This window comes from Sphaeramia orbicularis, chromosome 22 (assembly GCF_902148855.1).
Source record: "Sphaeramia orbicularis chromosome 22, fSphaOr1.1, whole genome shotgun sequence".
Lineage (NCBI taxonomy): Eukaryota > Metazoa > Chordata > Actinopteri > Kurtiformes > Apogonidae > Sphaeramia > Sphaeramia orbicularis.
This window is the reverse complement of record NC_043978.1, coordinates 34,780,339-34,797,271: the sequence shown is the minus strand read 5'-3', so window position 1 is coordinate 34,797,271 and position 16,933 is coordinate 34,780,339. Positions and strand designations below refer to the sequence as shown.

At 40.9% G+C, this 16,933-nt stretch overlaps 1 protein-coding gene across 2 annotated transcripts in view; it reads right to left on the bottom strand.

The window, feature by feature from the left end:
• Window positions 1-16,933, bottom strand: part of LOC115413134 (formin) — a 51,751-nt gene extending 34,818 nt beyond the window's left edge. The window contains exons 1-5 of one of the 2 annotated variants that reach the window (XM_030125872.1): window positions 16,850-16,933; window positions 14,322-15,962; window positions 7,887-8,053; window positions 3,068-3,188; window positions 1,294-1,355 (exon numbers count right to left, since the gene is read on the bottom strand). In XM_030125872.1, the coding sequence (XP_029981732.1) occupies window positions 1,294-1,355; window positions 3,068-3,188; window positions 7,887-8,053; window positions 14,322-15,861 (1,890 nt within the window). In that variant the 5' untranslated portion in view covers window positions 15,862-15,962; window positions 16,850-16,933. Of the gene's footprint in view, window positions 1-1,293; window positions 1,356-3,067; window positions 3,189-3,327; window positions 5,390-7,886; window positions 8,054-14,321; window positions 15,963-16,849 lie in introns of those variants that run through there. The other variant, XM_030125871.1, reaches the window with a different exon arrangement.

Genomic DNA, 16,933 nt, shown 5'->3' with positions numbered 1-16,933 from the left:
CCTCAAAAGCAGACGTAATATTAAAGGCTTTACGCAGACAGACTGAGAAACTAATTCTGAGGTCAGACTTTTTGAGGAAGCAGTCCATAAAGCAATTTATTAGCAATACAAATGATGAAACATGGCTGGAATTACGCTCTTTTGGCTTTCCAAGAATATGCAGTTTGACTCTTTGACTTTGATTTAGTTGACAGAAGGAAAACACCTGTTTGACATGGTTCCAAGCCTCTGCATCTAATGAAAATGAGTGTGTTTAGGTGACATAATACACTGTTGGAGTAGCGTATTACAGAAGTAAAATAATGAACTTCAGTTTCACTTTTTAGGCACATTTGACAGATACAAAAACAGTTTGAAGAATCTCTGAAGTTTGAAGGAAGTTTTGTCTTTCATACTTAAATGTTAATGTTAAAAATTGTATTAAATGTTATCTATTTTAAAAATGAATTGTTTTCAAGGATAATTAAAGTTTGACAACTTGACTGATGAGTTTCAGACACTTACACACCCTTCCTTTGACAAAATCGACATCTAAGAACTTACAGAGTTGTGAGTGAAAATCCACTAGAGCAGTGATTCTCAACTGGTGGGTTGTGACCCAAAAGTGGGTCATATACCTGTTTTTAGTGGGTCGTAGGCCTTTGCTTGGGCAAAACATAATGTTAAGAAATGCTAGTTGCAGTTTATTAATTGAATTTATTCTGCATGAAAACACTGAGTGTGTTACTGAAATGTTCTGATTGTTAGGTCAGCTTTATGATTAATTCTTGAATAAGTGACTGAATGCACTTAATTTTTAACTGAGTGCATTTTTTAGTTTTGGTTAAAATGTACCTAATAAAGGAAATATTTCCCTCTTTAGCATCACCACCTGCTGGTCAGTTTGGTTTATCATTAAACTTGTCTTCTGTGTTGGCATACTGTCATATTCTGTATTATCTCAGGTTCAAAACACACCAGGTTGTCATTAAATAAATCTGAGTTTAACTTTTATCAGTTTGGGTCATGGCTCATCATTGAGGGATGACAGTGGGTCCTAAAGCCAGACCCGCTGAGAACCACTGAACTAGGGTTTGTATCACTCAACCTCTGCACTTAGACATTTCATGCTAACTAGGCGCCACCTTGTGTTCATAACACTGAACTGCAATGGCAAAAACATGTTAATGAATTGGCCAATTATGTTTCCAACCAATCATTGCTGTAAATGCACTTTTAACTTAATTTATTTTACCTCCCATTTCATATGATTCGGTTCAGTACTATTGGACTCAACTGTCTCTAATAACTCACATGCATCCTCTCCAGTTCTTCCTTGCATTCTCTCTTCAGCTGTAAGAGGGCAGCCTGGTGCTCTGAAACACAATAGAACAGACAGAATAAGGTTTAATGTATGACAACACAAAATAAGTCTGCCTGCAGTTTTATTTTACTTCATACAAACAGAACACAATTAGAAAATCGCTTCTGTCTGCTGGTGCTTTTTAACTGTAAGAGATTGAGCTAAAAACTGAATAGAAGGGCTAATGTTTCCATCATTTGTTCTGTAACTCATAATTATTCTCATCTGCATCTCAGGATGTTACAATCATCAAGACATACTACTTACTGTTGAATTTCTCTTTGAGGGAGGGGCACATTCACAAGAAAAGGTTATATTTACAACTCGACCAACCAGTTCTACACTAGATGTCTGGTTTAAGGCAAAGCCAAAATAAACAATTTGGTAGAGCACACAGTTAAAAATTACATAAAATACTTCACCTAATGTCTATGATTTATACTATAACACTGCGGAATTTGGGCAAGTTTAGACAACTAAATGTACAACATGCTACTCCAACTTCAGCTAAAAATAAAGACATTGTTTCAACAGTTCATAAAATGTAAAAAAAAAAAAGTGATGAATCACAAAACATATCTAGCTAGCTAAAGTTTGCATTTACATTAAATGTCTGCCATCTCATGTAAATCTAATAAAAAATAATTAGAATTTGACCCACAGCTTTGACATATTGCTAGATTTGTTATTCCTTATTTACAACATAAAATAAAATGTCCAAGATCTGATGAAGAAGATGCTGATGGTCCTTTATTGTCAGATGCACTAGCACAGATCACGGACCCTACCATGAGTAATATACAGAAATGAGTTAATAGTAAACTGTTGACATGCTTAATCTGAGCTACTGATTAGAACCTTAAAAATTAATAAAATACACATGAAAGGGTGTAGTAGGAGACCATTAGTTATGCTATTCTATCAGTCCTGCATGTAGAAAGAGGGATAAATTAGTGCTGGTATACATTAACAGGCAGATCTTTGACAGATATGCATATCTTCATGTACACATGTGTTGTTTATCTACACATGTGCAACTCACAGTCCTGACTTTTGGCCTCTTCTCCAATTCTCCATCCTGCAGTTCAGATCACTAGTATAATCTACATTAGTTTTAACCTTTATTCTGGGATGAAGCAAAACCAGGAGGACCATACACCAGCTGCTGCACTGCACTCTAGTTTTTCAGGCAACAAGGTTTCACTGTACCCAGAACATGAAAAGGAAAGCCTTTTACTTTGTAATTTAATCATCCCAGCCGTATGGGCTTTTAACCTATTTGTGTGTCATTACACCTGTGGAGTAGAGGGATGGGCCAAACATGGCCAGCTTCCCAGACTATTCTTGATTCCATTAAATGTTTTTACTTCAACACTACCCACACATGCTATCCTGTGGTGTCACGACAAACAGAATGCACACAAACAGCAGCAAACACAGCCGCACTGTGTTCTTAAATGGATTTAAGGTACAGCGTACACCCTGCTGCTGATCCTTAACATGCTGCATGATGTGTCTCTTATTGAACATTTAGTGCTGATGCCCATCGAGGACAAACAAGAGATAAACTGAAATGTTAACACTGATATTCTTAGTGGCTCTTGTCCACGACGTTAATCAGTGAGAGGAGTGACAGCTTGACAACCATGATCCTCTGTCAGCACTGCTGGTCTTACATGTAAATACAGGCAATTCTGTTGAAATCGATGAGCTTGACATTCTTACCTGCCTCTGTATACTTGAGCCCCACCTTCTCTTCTTCATCCTTAGGTTTGGGAGGGGGCCACACAGCTTGAAGACGCCCTGGAGTTCGGTCCTCACTGTCTGTAGGAGATGTGACCTCTGTCTATTGGAATAAAAAGGATGTAATAACATGAGCAGGGATAATAAACTAATACTGAACCACAACTATTCTCATCTTTGTAACATCTACACAACACTTGCTAAAAAAATATACTTAAGACAGCAGCTTTAAAAGTACATACATTAGCCTCTGTGGGACTTTTGGGGTCCTTGACAGGAGATTTGGCGCTTCTCTCAAAAATGGACTTCAGACTTTCCTTGTCATTTTTGATTTTCTTTTTCACTGCCTCCAGATCCACATCTTCTGTTCTTTCCTTCTTTGGAGTTTTGGGGCCAAAGATGCTCCTGAAGGTTTCATAGGCCAAGTCTGACGTCTTCCTTATTACAAGTGGCGTTGCAGTGGTCTCTCTGTCCGAAGTTTTCTTTTCCGCATCTTCTTCTGTATCTTCAGACTCATGTTGTCTTTGGTGTTCAGGACCTGAATCCTGTCCTTCATCGGGCTTTTTGTTGTCATTGTTGCCGTCTAAGTTAAGGAGCTGACTGAGCTGACCCATGACTGAGGTTTTAGTTTCTGCAACCGGCTTGGGCTCTGCTTGTTTTCTGACTGGAGTGGTTGTCTTTTGTTCAGGGAAGAGCTTGGCTTTGTTTACTGTCTTCTTTAAGTTGAGCAGGGCCAGGTCAGCGTCCTTTTCCCTCTGTTTGATTTCTGACACTGTCTCCCTGTCTTCACCTGCTGCTCCTTTCTTTAGCACTCGCAAACCACTGAAGAGAGCAGGCATCTGGAAGGAAGGAGGTGAAGAGAGCCCTGGGCCCTTGGATGGGGATGAGGTGGAAGAGGGAGAGGGAGAGGGAGAGGGAGAGGGAGAGGGAGAGGGAGAGGAGGAGGCGATGGATGGTGATGGAGGTGATATAGCTTTTTCTGGTGATGCTGAAGGAGTTTCACAATTTGAGACGGGAGTTAAACTTCCCTCAGTGACAATAGCAGCCTCTTCAGATGCAGATGAAATATTTTCCAGCTCTGAAGTTGTCATACCGCCAGTGTCTGTCTGTTTCTCTGAGCTGGAAGAGGATTGGGCTGAAACTTCAGGAGTCTTAGAACTGGAGAAAGGAGAAGAGGGTACCTGGGTAGATTGAAGCTCCTCTTTATTTTCCTTTGTTTCAGGCCTTTGTTCATCCTGCTTCTGTAAATTATCTAAGTTATCTTTAACAGGAGATGCTGGGGCAGCATTGTGGCTAGTAGCCTCCAAAGCACAATGTCCAGAGATGATGGAGGGAATAGGCAGAGAACAGTCTATACAATCATACTCACTTTCATCTATTCCTACACTGTGACTATTTTTCCCTTCAGTGTGTAATGCTTCTGCATCCTCAAGTACAGCGTTGGAGCTCTTCTTAGCACTGCTGCCACCTTTTTGTTTGAAAACTGACAATACCTGACGTGTTCCCGAGTCTTTTCTGCCGAAAGACCTGCCTGAATATAGAATAGTTTCTACCCGGGATCTTTCCTTAAATTCATAAGTTCTAAACACAGGCACATGATACTCTGCCTCTGCCTTAGCAGCATCTCCAGGTTCATTTCCATCTCCATTCTCCACTGTTTTATTTTCCTCCTCAGGGATGATGGGGTCCTTAATCCTGGAGGGCTTCTCTGAAAGACTGCTGTTGAGGTCTGACTCCTCATCCTCATTTTCTGTGTCACTATAAGTTTCAACCCTGGTGACTTGGACTAGGTCTATGTCAGATGCAGCTCCAGCTCCTGCTTTAACACTGTCAATAATGTGATTGGATGTTTCCACCTCTACAGCCTCACACACTGAATCACAGGAAGCAGATAAATCCTCCTCAGGTGTATTGTCTTTCCCTTCTGATTTGTTCTCACTATTCGTCGTGTGAGCATCTTCAGACATAGAGGTCTCACCATCTGGAAGATCCCTAAAAGATGTTAGCACTGCCGACCCTTTGACTGAGGAGGCAGACTTGTCTCGGTTAAAGAAACTGTTGAAGACATTGCGAAGGGAAGTTGTGGGTGGCTTCCCCTGTCCATCTGAATTGTTTTCACTGTCCATTCTAATTCTTCTTGGCTAAGAGCTAGGAAAGGTAAACCAAACCCCGAAGGGGCTTCCGCAAAGGGTCCGTTAAAAATGTCACAAAAGGTTCATCTCCCCACCTCCAGTTAGCCAACCTGCTCCTATTGCTACTCTGCTGTTGGCCAGGAACAAAAGGCCTTTGTATGACCAAATCTCTCCAGCTCTTCTTACCTTCTCCAGAAGGGTGCCATAGAACAACACAACCCTGTAGTCTGTTTAGAGACAAACAGGTTACACACACTTATATAATACACTTTCAATATATCACAAACACTACTGATAACTACTGTACACTGTCACTTATACAGTCCATTCTCCTCTGTGCACGCAAGGTTCCCATGATGCTGTTCAGTCAGGCAGTTCAAAGGCTGGAGGTATATCTTCCTGTAATCTCCCTAGGAGAGCAGGAGAACAGAGTTCACCTGCCTTTCACAAAATCACTTCCAACTATTCCGACATGTTAAGTAGCATTATCCAAGAGGCGTAAGATATCCTCCTCTGTGAGCTGGTTTAGAATCTGGAGTCCATGATCAAACTCTTCTTCTAGTTTTGGTCTGTCTTCTTTAGCGTGTCTGTCTCGGTTTACAGGAAACTCTTGTGAGCTGCTGTGTGAGAAAAACCCTTCAGGTTGAAAAAATGTGCTTCACTGGTCTGCCTAGTCTGGGGACGCCTCCGTTCAGGTCCCTCCCTTCCTGGGAGGGGACCTAGCAGCGCCCAACACCACAGGTGTCTGATTACCTCTGCTCACTTCCTTAAAATGGCTGTTGAGGTACGAGAGTAAACACAGAGGTGGAGTGAGTCTGTGGTCGGCTGGAAATCTGCAGAGGTTCAGCAGCCCATATTATACCATTAAGCTACTGCAATACAGGACTTACAGGACTTAGTACCTGATTAGTCTGCCTGGGCACAGGAAGGTTTGGCTGATATGCTAACATGCTAGCACCGAGCTGTGTATCAGCATGAAAACACAGGCTCGATAGAAAAGGATTTAAGTGTGAAAAATATATTCCGATCCACCTACCTGCATATGAATACCAAGATACACACAAGAAATACTCAGGCAGTGTTTGGATTTCAGGGTTTGTTTCAGTGTGATTAAAAGGCCACAAGTTATAAATTAACTAGAATGAAACAACTAAGAAAATCTATACACAAAGGCGCATGTCTTCATAGCTTCTGTAAAAAAATTACAAATAAAACAGAAATTAAACGCTTATTGTTATCTTTTTCCTATCGTCACTGACTAAGCATAATTTTATTTTTGATAGTTTTATGGATAAAACTCAGGAAAATGCTTAAGCAGAGGTAACATTCTTGAATGTGGTTGCTGTTGGCAACCAAAGGTCACTCTACATGAATGCATTCCTTGAGCCTGATTGAACACACTTAGAGCTGGACCTACCAAGAGGAACACTGTAAAAGGAGAACTTAATGCATGATTTGCAAATTTCCAAAACATTTTAAATACTCCCTTGTACATTTTGCAGTCCCTTTCTAGGGTAATGATGTTTTTTCAGTCATCTGAAGAAAACAATGTATAGCTTCGAGAGGGGACTTCTGTGTCTGAAGAATTAAGTTATGTAACAGTGGTGATTATATTTCATAGTAAATCCCCCTGAGGGACTGCAGTAGAAATACATACCATTAGAGGCTACCATGACTGAAGACTATGAGACATTAAATTAGCTCAAATTAGTGGAAAATAAGTACATATTTTTAAAAAGCCCATAGCAATACTTTGAAGTAGTGTTTTTAAATTCCAACATTACACTGTGCAAAGCTGGGTGCTTGAACTACATGAAAATAGATGACAGTGATAATGAAACCATGTAACAGCCATGTATGTGAGATGGCTGACACAGTCATAATAGTAACATACATGAATGCTTCATTCTGTACAGCATGGCCTTTGTACTAGAATGTTAACTGATTACGCTTAAAGCCAGGGCGGTCATTGTGTCTAGAGAAAACAATGAGCGGCTTGCTCAGATACACTACCCACCAAACACCACACCCAGGTAATGAACCTCATCTGCCACAGGCATGAAAACCAAGCTGGATTTCAGCCAGAAAGTAAAATAGAACCTGAACAGTCTGATAAAGATGATAATAGTTTTTGTTTGTCATTTACATGCATGAACCACACACAGTTATGTAGTAAAGTCTTGTTTTCATTATTACAGACTTCCAAAACCTGAAAAGAGGCATGGCAGTGACTCCAAGTATGTTTTTGTAATGCACACATGGTACGATTACCTCAAGCATGTGACCTGTGGCAAAGAAAATATTTAATGTTGCACTGTCTGCTTCACAAGAAATTACACTAATTACTCCTAGCCTAATAAACTGAAATATTGGAACCACAACGCTAAAAGAGTTGACCCTAAATAGATGTGTTTGTTCTGAACAAGAGAGAAGTTCATAAGGAATGATCTCGGTCAGTTTTGGCTTAGGACCCCTGTCTCCAGATTAGAATCCATGACATGTTAATCCATTCATGATCAGGTGATTAAATGCCAGAGTGGAGAGAAATCCCCATGGGTTCCAGTGGGGAACAAAACAGTTTTACGGTGCAATGCTCTGAGTGTGAAAACAGGTTTAGAGCTAATACCACTTGTCGAATACTTGTGCCGCTCCTATTTAATGGCCCTTACCGTACACTCCAATTTGGGATAGTAGGGAGTGTCCCCGATTATGTCATCCTCTGGTGGGGTGATACGTAAGAAGTCTAGGTGATCTGGGCGTGGAACACGAGTGAGGGGTTCGTGAGGCTCATCACCATCAAGCATCCAAATATCATCCTGGCGCAATAGAGAGTCCTCTACAAAAACACATAAATACAGACAAACAGCTTAATTAATGCTCACTGTTGTGCAAAGACTAAGACACCACCCCACATGACAACATAACAGGTGTGATCATGTGTGAAAAAGCTAAATAAGCAGCACTGAGTGAGGCAAGCTGTTTTCCTGTTGTAGCCTACATGCGTAATAAAAATTGAACAAGGTGGAAAGCAGACATCAGGATCTTTTAACGTCAGGCTGTAAGAAAGACCCCATTTCAGCTGCAGGCTTGAGGGCACACAGCTATTTTAATGCTCTTAGCCAGCCCTGTTCCCATCAGCAGTTCTAGTAGTAAAGCACAGTGATCCAATAAGGAAATACAGTATGTCTAAAGAGGCCTGATTAAAAAACAAATGCCACCATATAAAGTTCACCGGAGTGGAACCAGTACATGACTTTGGTCAGTATGGGCTATAAGAAATGAAACTGCAGAAATGTGTGTGCTATGTGTTTAAGCCTGTGTGTTCAGTCATCCAGAATCCCTCAGATTGGAAGGGGCTGCCCACTCTTGACAAGGCAGTTGCACATAGTAGCATTTATTGTGAAGCCATGAGCCTGCAGTTATCTTAACTCAGTAACATACCACGCACTCCATGACTACGACTGGTCTCTTAAATTTCCAATGGTAATTATATCCTAAGTGCTGATTTTGCTGCAGTATGCTAAGGAGGTTGGAATAATATTGAGAGTCTGACCTTTTGTCTTGTATATACTGCTTAGGGACTCAATGCAGACACAGTATGAACCTTTTTCATAATCTGTTATGAGTCAGATAAATTCAGGACAGGGGTGTAAGTGCCTACAAATGAGCTATTTTAACTTGATATGTGCACAGAATCATGTTCTTTCATTCATGCCTTGATGCATACATTCATAGTCTTCAGGGAATAAGTTCATTTATCATTCATTTTCTGTAGCCACTTAACCCTTTTTCAGGGACACAGGGGGCGGGAGCCTATCCCAGCTGGCATTGGGGGAAGGTGAGGAACATCCAAGGCAGGCTAGGCATTGCAGGGATACAATTATGCAATAAAACAGGAGTTAAAAGTACAAATTATAATATATGGAGCAGGGTAAGTGAGGTGAAAGAAAGAGAAAAGGAGGTTGAGAGAGAGGAGAGAAAACACTAAAAATGAGTCTGAGGGGGAAGGGTACAGATCTTCGAGCTTCATGACCTGAATTTCCTTTGGTTGTAAGATAACACCTTGTTAAGCCAGAACTGTGAGGTGAAAACTGAGAAATGCAAATCACTTCCTGTTCAATAAGATACTAGAATATCCTATAATGTATTGAGTATCCTTATACAGCACATACAGTACACCATTCCTATACTGTGGTTCAAGTGTGACTTTTAAGGACGTGGAAGTCCTCTGGAATAGATCTTTAGAGTCTGAGTGTCAGCCAAATGCTTTAAATTCAATAAAAAGAGCCCACACACATAAAACTAAGTGGGGGGCTTCACTGGAAAATGGAAGCATTGAAATTCAGTTTCAGTATTCTCTACAATCAGTCATTATGAGACAGCAGCGATGCCTGCAGTCCCTCCAGTTATCTGTGACTGAAAAAAGTAGGATTAGATTAATAACTTTTCATTATGTTAATGCTGCTCTGCACGGTCCCGCAGTGGGAACTGCTGACTGTAGGCTGGGGCTGTTCCAAAAAAACAGAATTAAGCCAGCATCAGACCAAGGAAACCACTTGCCAGGATCAGCTTCCTCTGTAATTCTTTGTTCTTTGGAAAGACTAATTATTAAATGTATTAAACTGGTGAGCAAAGACCTACTGACAAGGACTTCAATGGTACTTCATTCCTCCCAAAACATGAATACATTCTATACTTATAAATAATCTTAACAACATGCCTGTTCACGTGTGCTTGTGCTTCCCATGATTAACAACCAGCCAGTGATTTAATTAAATAAAGTGGTTCACACTGCCCCCATCTGGACAGGGTGATGACTGAGCTGGAGACAAACTTTGCAGTGGGGCTAATGGAACAGCTTTATTGTATCCTAGAAAGAAGTGACTGCTGCAGCACTGACAAGTTATTTGATTTTTTTTCCCCACACTAACACGTGAATGATCACAGCTTCATTAAATTAGTTAGATGTTTGCTTTTACAGTAATGATAACAGCAAACAGATGAATCAGTTCTAAAATGCACTACATAATGAACCTACTGTTTTTCAGTTGGGAAGCTGATTTATTATTCTCCTCTACTACTACTACAACTACAACTACTACTACTACTACTACTACTACAACTACTACTACTACTACTACTACAACTACTACTACTACTACTACTACTACAACTACTACTACTACACACACAGTGGGCTTAAGTTGACTTGCTCTGGGGAAAACTGTGTGCTTATTTCCATTTAATCTCATTCCCTGCTGCTCTAAAAGATGAGAATGAATCACAGTGTCTGTATGTGAGGGAACAGAAGGGGCGAATGGGATGAAGTTTGCCTATTGCGTCACCTAAAATCTGCACAGTATGCACATCATCCCAACATAAAGCAATGCCATTTCATTAAATATTACATTTAGCCATAATACACTGGCATTTAGCAAGGCCAATCTACTATACTAGAGACCTCAGTTTTATGCCATCTACAGTATGTGCAGTATACAGTAAGTGTTTTAGTCCAAACCTGCAGATGATGACAGAGCAGTACTTTGACAGAGAAAATCACAGTGTGTGAGAGAGTAGCTGTCAAACCACATGGGTGTTGAACTACAGCACTGATGCATCTCAGAGACCGTCTAATGTCTGATTCTGACAGGTGGGGTTTGTGAGTGGAGATTAATGACAACAGAACTCGCAACACACACGTCAGTTTGTCATCACTCATTCACTACTCAGCCAGTTGATGTTATATTAAATGCTTTAAAGCACACATGACACTGATAAAAGCAAAGTTATCCTTCAAAAACTCATAGAGGTTATTCTGGACAACAGATTAAACAAATATCCTGTCTCCACTGATTTACAAGTAAGCAGTAACTTCATTATGTCTGTAATGTACACAAACTATTTGGAAATATTGTCTTTATCAGTAGAAATACAGAATTCCTAAATATGACCAGATTGCTTTGTATCATTCCAAAGAGCAGTTTATCATTACTATTAAAGGCACTCAAACAGATTTGTCCAGTAAGCCCAATGCCCTGTTTTATCCACTTAAACCTATAACCTCATCATTCAAAATAAAAGATCTAGGCCATGTGGCGTTGTGAGCAAATCTGGCTCTCCAGCCTACTTCATCACTTCTGGCCAAGAAGAGGGATCATAGACTTTCACATAAATCATAGAAAATGTGGGATTTATAAATCATACAGCTCTGTTTGCCCCTGTCGTGACTGTTTTTCCACATAGGCTTGTTGGCTGTGTGAGGCTGAGAGACTGACTGATTGAGTGACTGGTTCAGCTGTCTAAGTACTAGAATTCTGCAGGGGTATCTACAAGTGAAAACGCAGAGAGAGTGCAATGGCGCAGTACCCTGCGGGCCGGAGCTGAAATGTAGCATGACAGGATGCTCACAGACTCATCATTACTCATTTGAAATGAAGTTTTGGAGTCTGATGGGATTTACAGAGCCAGGCAAGAGGGAGAAGTGCTGTTATTGGGCCTGGCAGGCCATTGACTGGTACAGAGTAAATTTGGTTAACTTTACTTCACTCCACTTGCAACTGCATGCAACAAACTGCGGGGCTTTTAAGGTTGTTCATGTTTGACGATTCCCAACAGCATCAGAATGAAAACAGCCAAAATATATCAAGGCACCAATCCAGACATTTATTAAAGACAAGAAGTTATATGGTGAATTATAAGAGAAGGACCTTTGTGTTGTTACTATGTGGTATGCAGAGCAATAGTATGAGACAGACTGCAAAAAATGGAGCATTGATAGACTGTTTTGGCAGAATTCACTTCATTAGCAAATAGAGCTGGCCCTTGTCCTCACTGGGTAGAACATTGTTGCATGGCCGTGCACTTTGTGTTGAATGACAGTTAATGGGAGAGCAGGGTGATACACCCTTGCTCTGCAGTGATCAGTTTCATATGACCTTGCAAGAACGTATCGGGTAATCTGATTATAGTATTGCCTGCCATATGTCAGACAATAAAATAAGTAGGGAACTGAGGGAGATGGTAAGACAGAGTGAAGGAGAAAGAGACACACATGGGAGTAATGAGTTATAAAGATGGTCGTGCATCTTTAAAATTGTATTTACGTGGCTCTTCTCATCAATACTCTAGGAAGTATTAAAAAAAACACTTTAAATAAACATTCACTGCCTACACACTGCTCAACATTTGTTACAGAGACTAGAGTGCACACCAAACAAAAGAATTCGTTAGTCTAAATTTACCATCCGCATAATAACACTCATTAATAAGCACTGAGCTTCAATCAAAAACCAGATTAAAGAGCTGGGGTAATAATTACTGCAACACTGGCAAACCATGAAGGGCCAGGATGCACGCTGACCCACTTAGGCCTTTTAGCTGTCCCTGTGATGTTCATTTATCTGTATTAACATTTGAAGTGCATTCAATTATAAGACAGCACAAAGGTGATTCAATATACAGCAGCCAGAGTTTGTCTCACATTAAAGGTTCAACCAATCATTGCACATGTATTCCACAAAACCATGGTAGTTATTTAGGCTACTCTCCCGGCTTAAAATGAGCAAACGTAATATATTAAGAGAATCAAAAAATTGAGATAGAATCAAGAAAATGTGAGTGCATTTCTACGGTTGTGTGTAGTGTCTGACAGCAGGATATTTGCTTGGGCATGCTTGGGTGTTTGAGGACACTAAAAGACAGTGCTGTTTCAGAGGGAATTGATCCAAATCTTCTCCACATGAGTGAAGCTGGGTTATTTATTTCCCTGTCTACCAGTTATCTAAACCTTACACAACTCAGTTCTTCTAGTTTTTCCTCTGGCTGTATCATGGACTTTTAGTATTGCTGCATGATGACTTGGGTAGTAATGGCCATGTAATTCTACCAAGTTTCCTTATACGTGCAGTAGTATTTGTACAATTGGGTTAAAACTGTCTACAGAAATGAGAACATGAGGTTAAGGCTCAGTAATTACCCACTGACTATTGGTAAGTTACTAATAGAAAGCTATCTGTGTGCAGCTGCAGATTAAAGCACAGATTTTGTTAGTACTGACTGACAACCACCCATGTTTAAGAGGTAAGTAATGGAATAATGATAAGCATCGGACATACCAGAGACAGTATCAACTAGGATGAAGCAGTTTAGGCAGAAGTAACCACAAAAAAGGATGTGAACTTTATACCAACAGAGAAGCTCCTTCTTATGATCAGTGGCCAAAAGTTCACAGTGGCAAGAAAATATATACAACATGATCAGCTTAATGAGAGGAGAGAAAAGCTAATATAAAGTGAATGTATTTTGTACTTATAAACAGCTTGCTAAATCCAAAGTTCTACAAATAATGATACTCTGATCTGTTTTTTCTGTAACTCTTTTCCTTGCTGAGTCCCTGATCCTTTGTCATTTTCCTGTGAACTGGGTAGGATGTCAGTTTAGGGGAGGAACAGCACATCACTTGGAGTCTAAATTGGCAATGGTTCAGTTAACACAGTGCTCATGAGAATCCTGGTCAGGTCAACTATGAGGCTTTGATCTGGGACACTCCTAATCTCTGCCTTTTCCAACAGCACTGACAGAGTTAAACTGGATCATCAGCAAAACTATTCTCAGGCCCTGTCTGCCCCTTCTACGACACTGTTGGGTAGTTTTTAATTTGATCACACGTCAAAAGCAAGCCCACAAAACAGAGGACAAACAAAGACAGGGAGAGACATTTTGGAACGCATGTCTACCCATTGGTCTAACCAACTGTTGTTTCTTTAAAACAAATGTACAATCTTGACTTTCAAAGTAAACCAGTGCACAGAATATACTTTGCAATTTCAATGTTAAAAAGAAAATGCATCACCAACTTCAGACAGAACAAACACAAATACAAAGACATATCTGAATCTCTTTCAAGGCATCCTTTTCTTGTGCTGTTCTTTGAAGTCCTGCATCAGCAGGATGAAGGTGATGGGGAAAGTCTGACAAACGAGCCATTTACTGAGATGATAAAAGCACTGATGTCAGTGTTAACACCAAAACAGTGAGTTCAAACATGAATCGGTGTCTTTAAAAAAGGAGAAGTGTGTTTCTATCTTCTAGTAACAGTAACTCACCTGTTGTTGTTGAGTTGCTGGATGAATTCCATTTTGTGGTGCTGGGTCGCCTGCTGAGGTTCAGATCAAGGCGGGTGACAGTCCGCTTGTTTCCGTTTTTGTCAATAACTTCAGTGTAGATTTTGGGTTCGTCTGTGTTACAGGAGCTGTCTCTGTCGTGGTCTATATCCTTATCTGACAGCAGCACAATGCGGTGGTTGAGCTGTGGGCTTGTCTGCTTGGACGACAGAGGGGACAGGACTGGGGACATGCTCTGGAGACTGTTTGAGGCAGGGAAACATGTGTTGAAGACTCCAGCAAGAGAAGGTGAACAGGGGCTTTTTGCGAGGGGTTTGACTGGGGGTGAGGGTTCAGTGGTTTGAGACAGAGGTAACCGTAGACCCTCAGAGAGCCTGTTACCTATCTTTTCTGAACTGTTGGATCCACTGCTACTAGGTCCTGGATATGACAAAACTGGCCCGTATTCATCTGGACCTCTGTGGCTGACATGCTGCACTTTCCCTTCGACTTCCTGAACCTTCGCCACCACCGTAACACCCATGTTCCTCTGATTGATTTCATCATACAGCTGCTGAGCTGACTTGACTGTCGATGCATCTTCACATAATGTCTCAGTAAAGGAATCAAACCTCTTAATTGGTCGAAGGTTGCTCCCACTTTCACGTCGATTCAGACCCTCCATTAGGGTGCATGAAGATGATTCATAACCCAGTTCACCATCACATTCTGAGAAATCGTTACAGAAGTCCACGTCAGGGTCAAAGGTCCGGTTGTCCTCCATGAAGTCCCATCCCTCACGGTCAATTTGAAAGGGTTCCTCAATGGGCAGGATGGGATGACTGACTGCACTAACATAAGAATCAGTCACTGAGCTGTCAGAGACGTGAACAAAGGATGGTGTGCCCGAAGTTTGTTCCACTACCGAAGCTGTAGATATGGACACACTACTTGAAACAGGAAGCTCAACTGATGAATTTCTTCTTGTAACTTTCTGCTTCATCTTATTGTGAAGAAACTCCTCTGCGCTGTCAAGCTTCTTACCTGCCAGCTTCTTAAGCTTTTTGCTCTTAGATGTAACTTTCTTCTCTTCTGGAGACACAGTGAGGGAATAGTTGGTGTTGATGAGACTCTGACCTCCAAGCTGAACTTCCTGACCCTCCATGTAATCCTGGATTTTCCCATCCTGGTTACCCATCCTGACTTTGTTGGCGCAATCCCTGCACAGCGATAAGAGATCCGCCAGCAACTGGTGGTTCTCTGCGGCCAGCCAGCAGAGTTCTGCAAGAGCTTCCTTTGTTGCTTGCTGGGAGCTGAGGAGTTTGCCTGAGGAGTCAGAAGACTGGCCTCTTTGTTTGGACACTGCAAAATCCTCCTTTCGGCAGTCATGGTCATTATCGGTCCTTTCTGAATGAGGGGCGCGGCTCTTGTACTTAAAACTTGGGGCCCGCCTCTTGGGGAAATACAAGCTGATGTTGCTTAACTCACGGATGGGTGCATAAAGAAGCAGGATGGTATGTGTGCCCTCCATGATGGGTGCCATGTCAATTAAACACTCTGAGTAAGTGTTCAGCCCTCAGATGGAGTGACTGGGCTCGGACTGCAGAGGACCTTCGGCTATTCATCACCTGGCATGTCCACAGACTGTCAGAGAGAAAGTAGCACATAGCAATAACTTTGGCCTTGCAGACAAGATCTAGTCAATAAACATGTTAGTGCTGGGAGTGAGCTTTATTGATTTTTAGTGCCAGACTTTATTGTAACCCTATATGATTTTATACTTAAAATAAATATAATCTTTTCATTAAATACAGCACAGTCATCTGCACAGAGTATTTACAGGCCGGTGCAGACTGTAACACTAGAGGCTGGTGATGTTAGAACCACATCTGAACATGAAAAACTCAATCAAACTTGCAGAAGGCGTTTTAATATATAACAATCTAATCTATATTCTCTTCGGTATTGTTGTATAAGAAAATAAAAAAAATAAATAAAAAATAAAAAATCTAAACCGCATTTTAATCAACATCTCTCAGGCTGCCGCATAAAACCTGAGTGTCACACAAGGTGACGACACATGCAGAGCCCCATGCTAGTGTGCCATTTGAGATGTTTACAAGCAAAACACACAGTCATTTCACCGGTGCGTTCACTGTTTTGCATGCACATTACCAACATCTCCCAGCTGTTTACATCATAACACAATCCCGTGGGTTACTGTCACCTTGCAACAACCAGGAGCACATTTGTAGACATTATTGTAGCATAATATTTACTCTGCATTACAAACCTCGAAGTCACAGCATAACAGCTACAACAAAAATTTAAATATATTCAGCTAAATACATATGCATCCCGATTTAGGACATCTTTAATCATTTATTTATCATGTAAAGCACATCCGCATATCAGCCTCAGTCCGATGTCTTTCTTTATAATTGCAAGATGATATTATTATATAGTTCTAGTCAATCGCATATGAAGCAGGTGAACAAAAGGCAGTTTATAAAAGATAAACAGTTACTTACAAGGTGTAGCTGCATGGCAAATATTTCCTCACATCTCTGAACTGCAGCCAGCCACCGCTCACCGCTGCTTCACTGGGCCTGTCC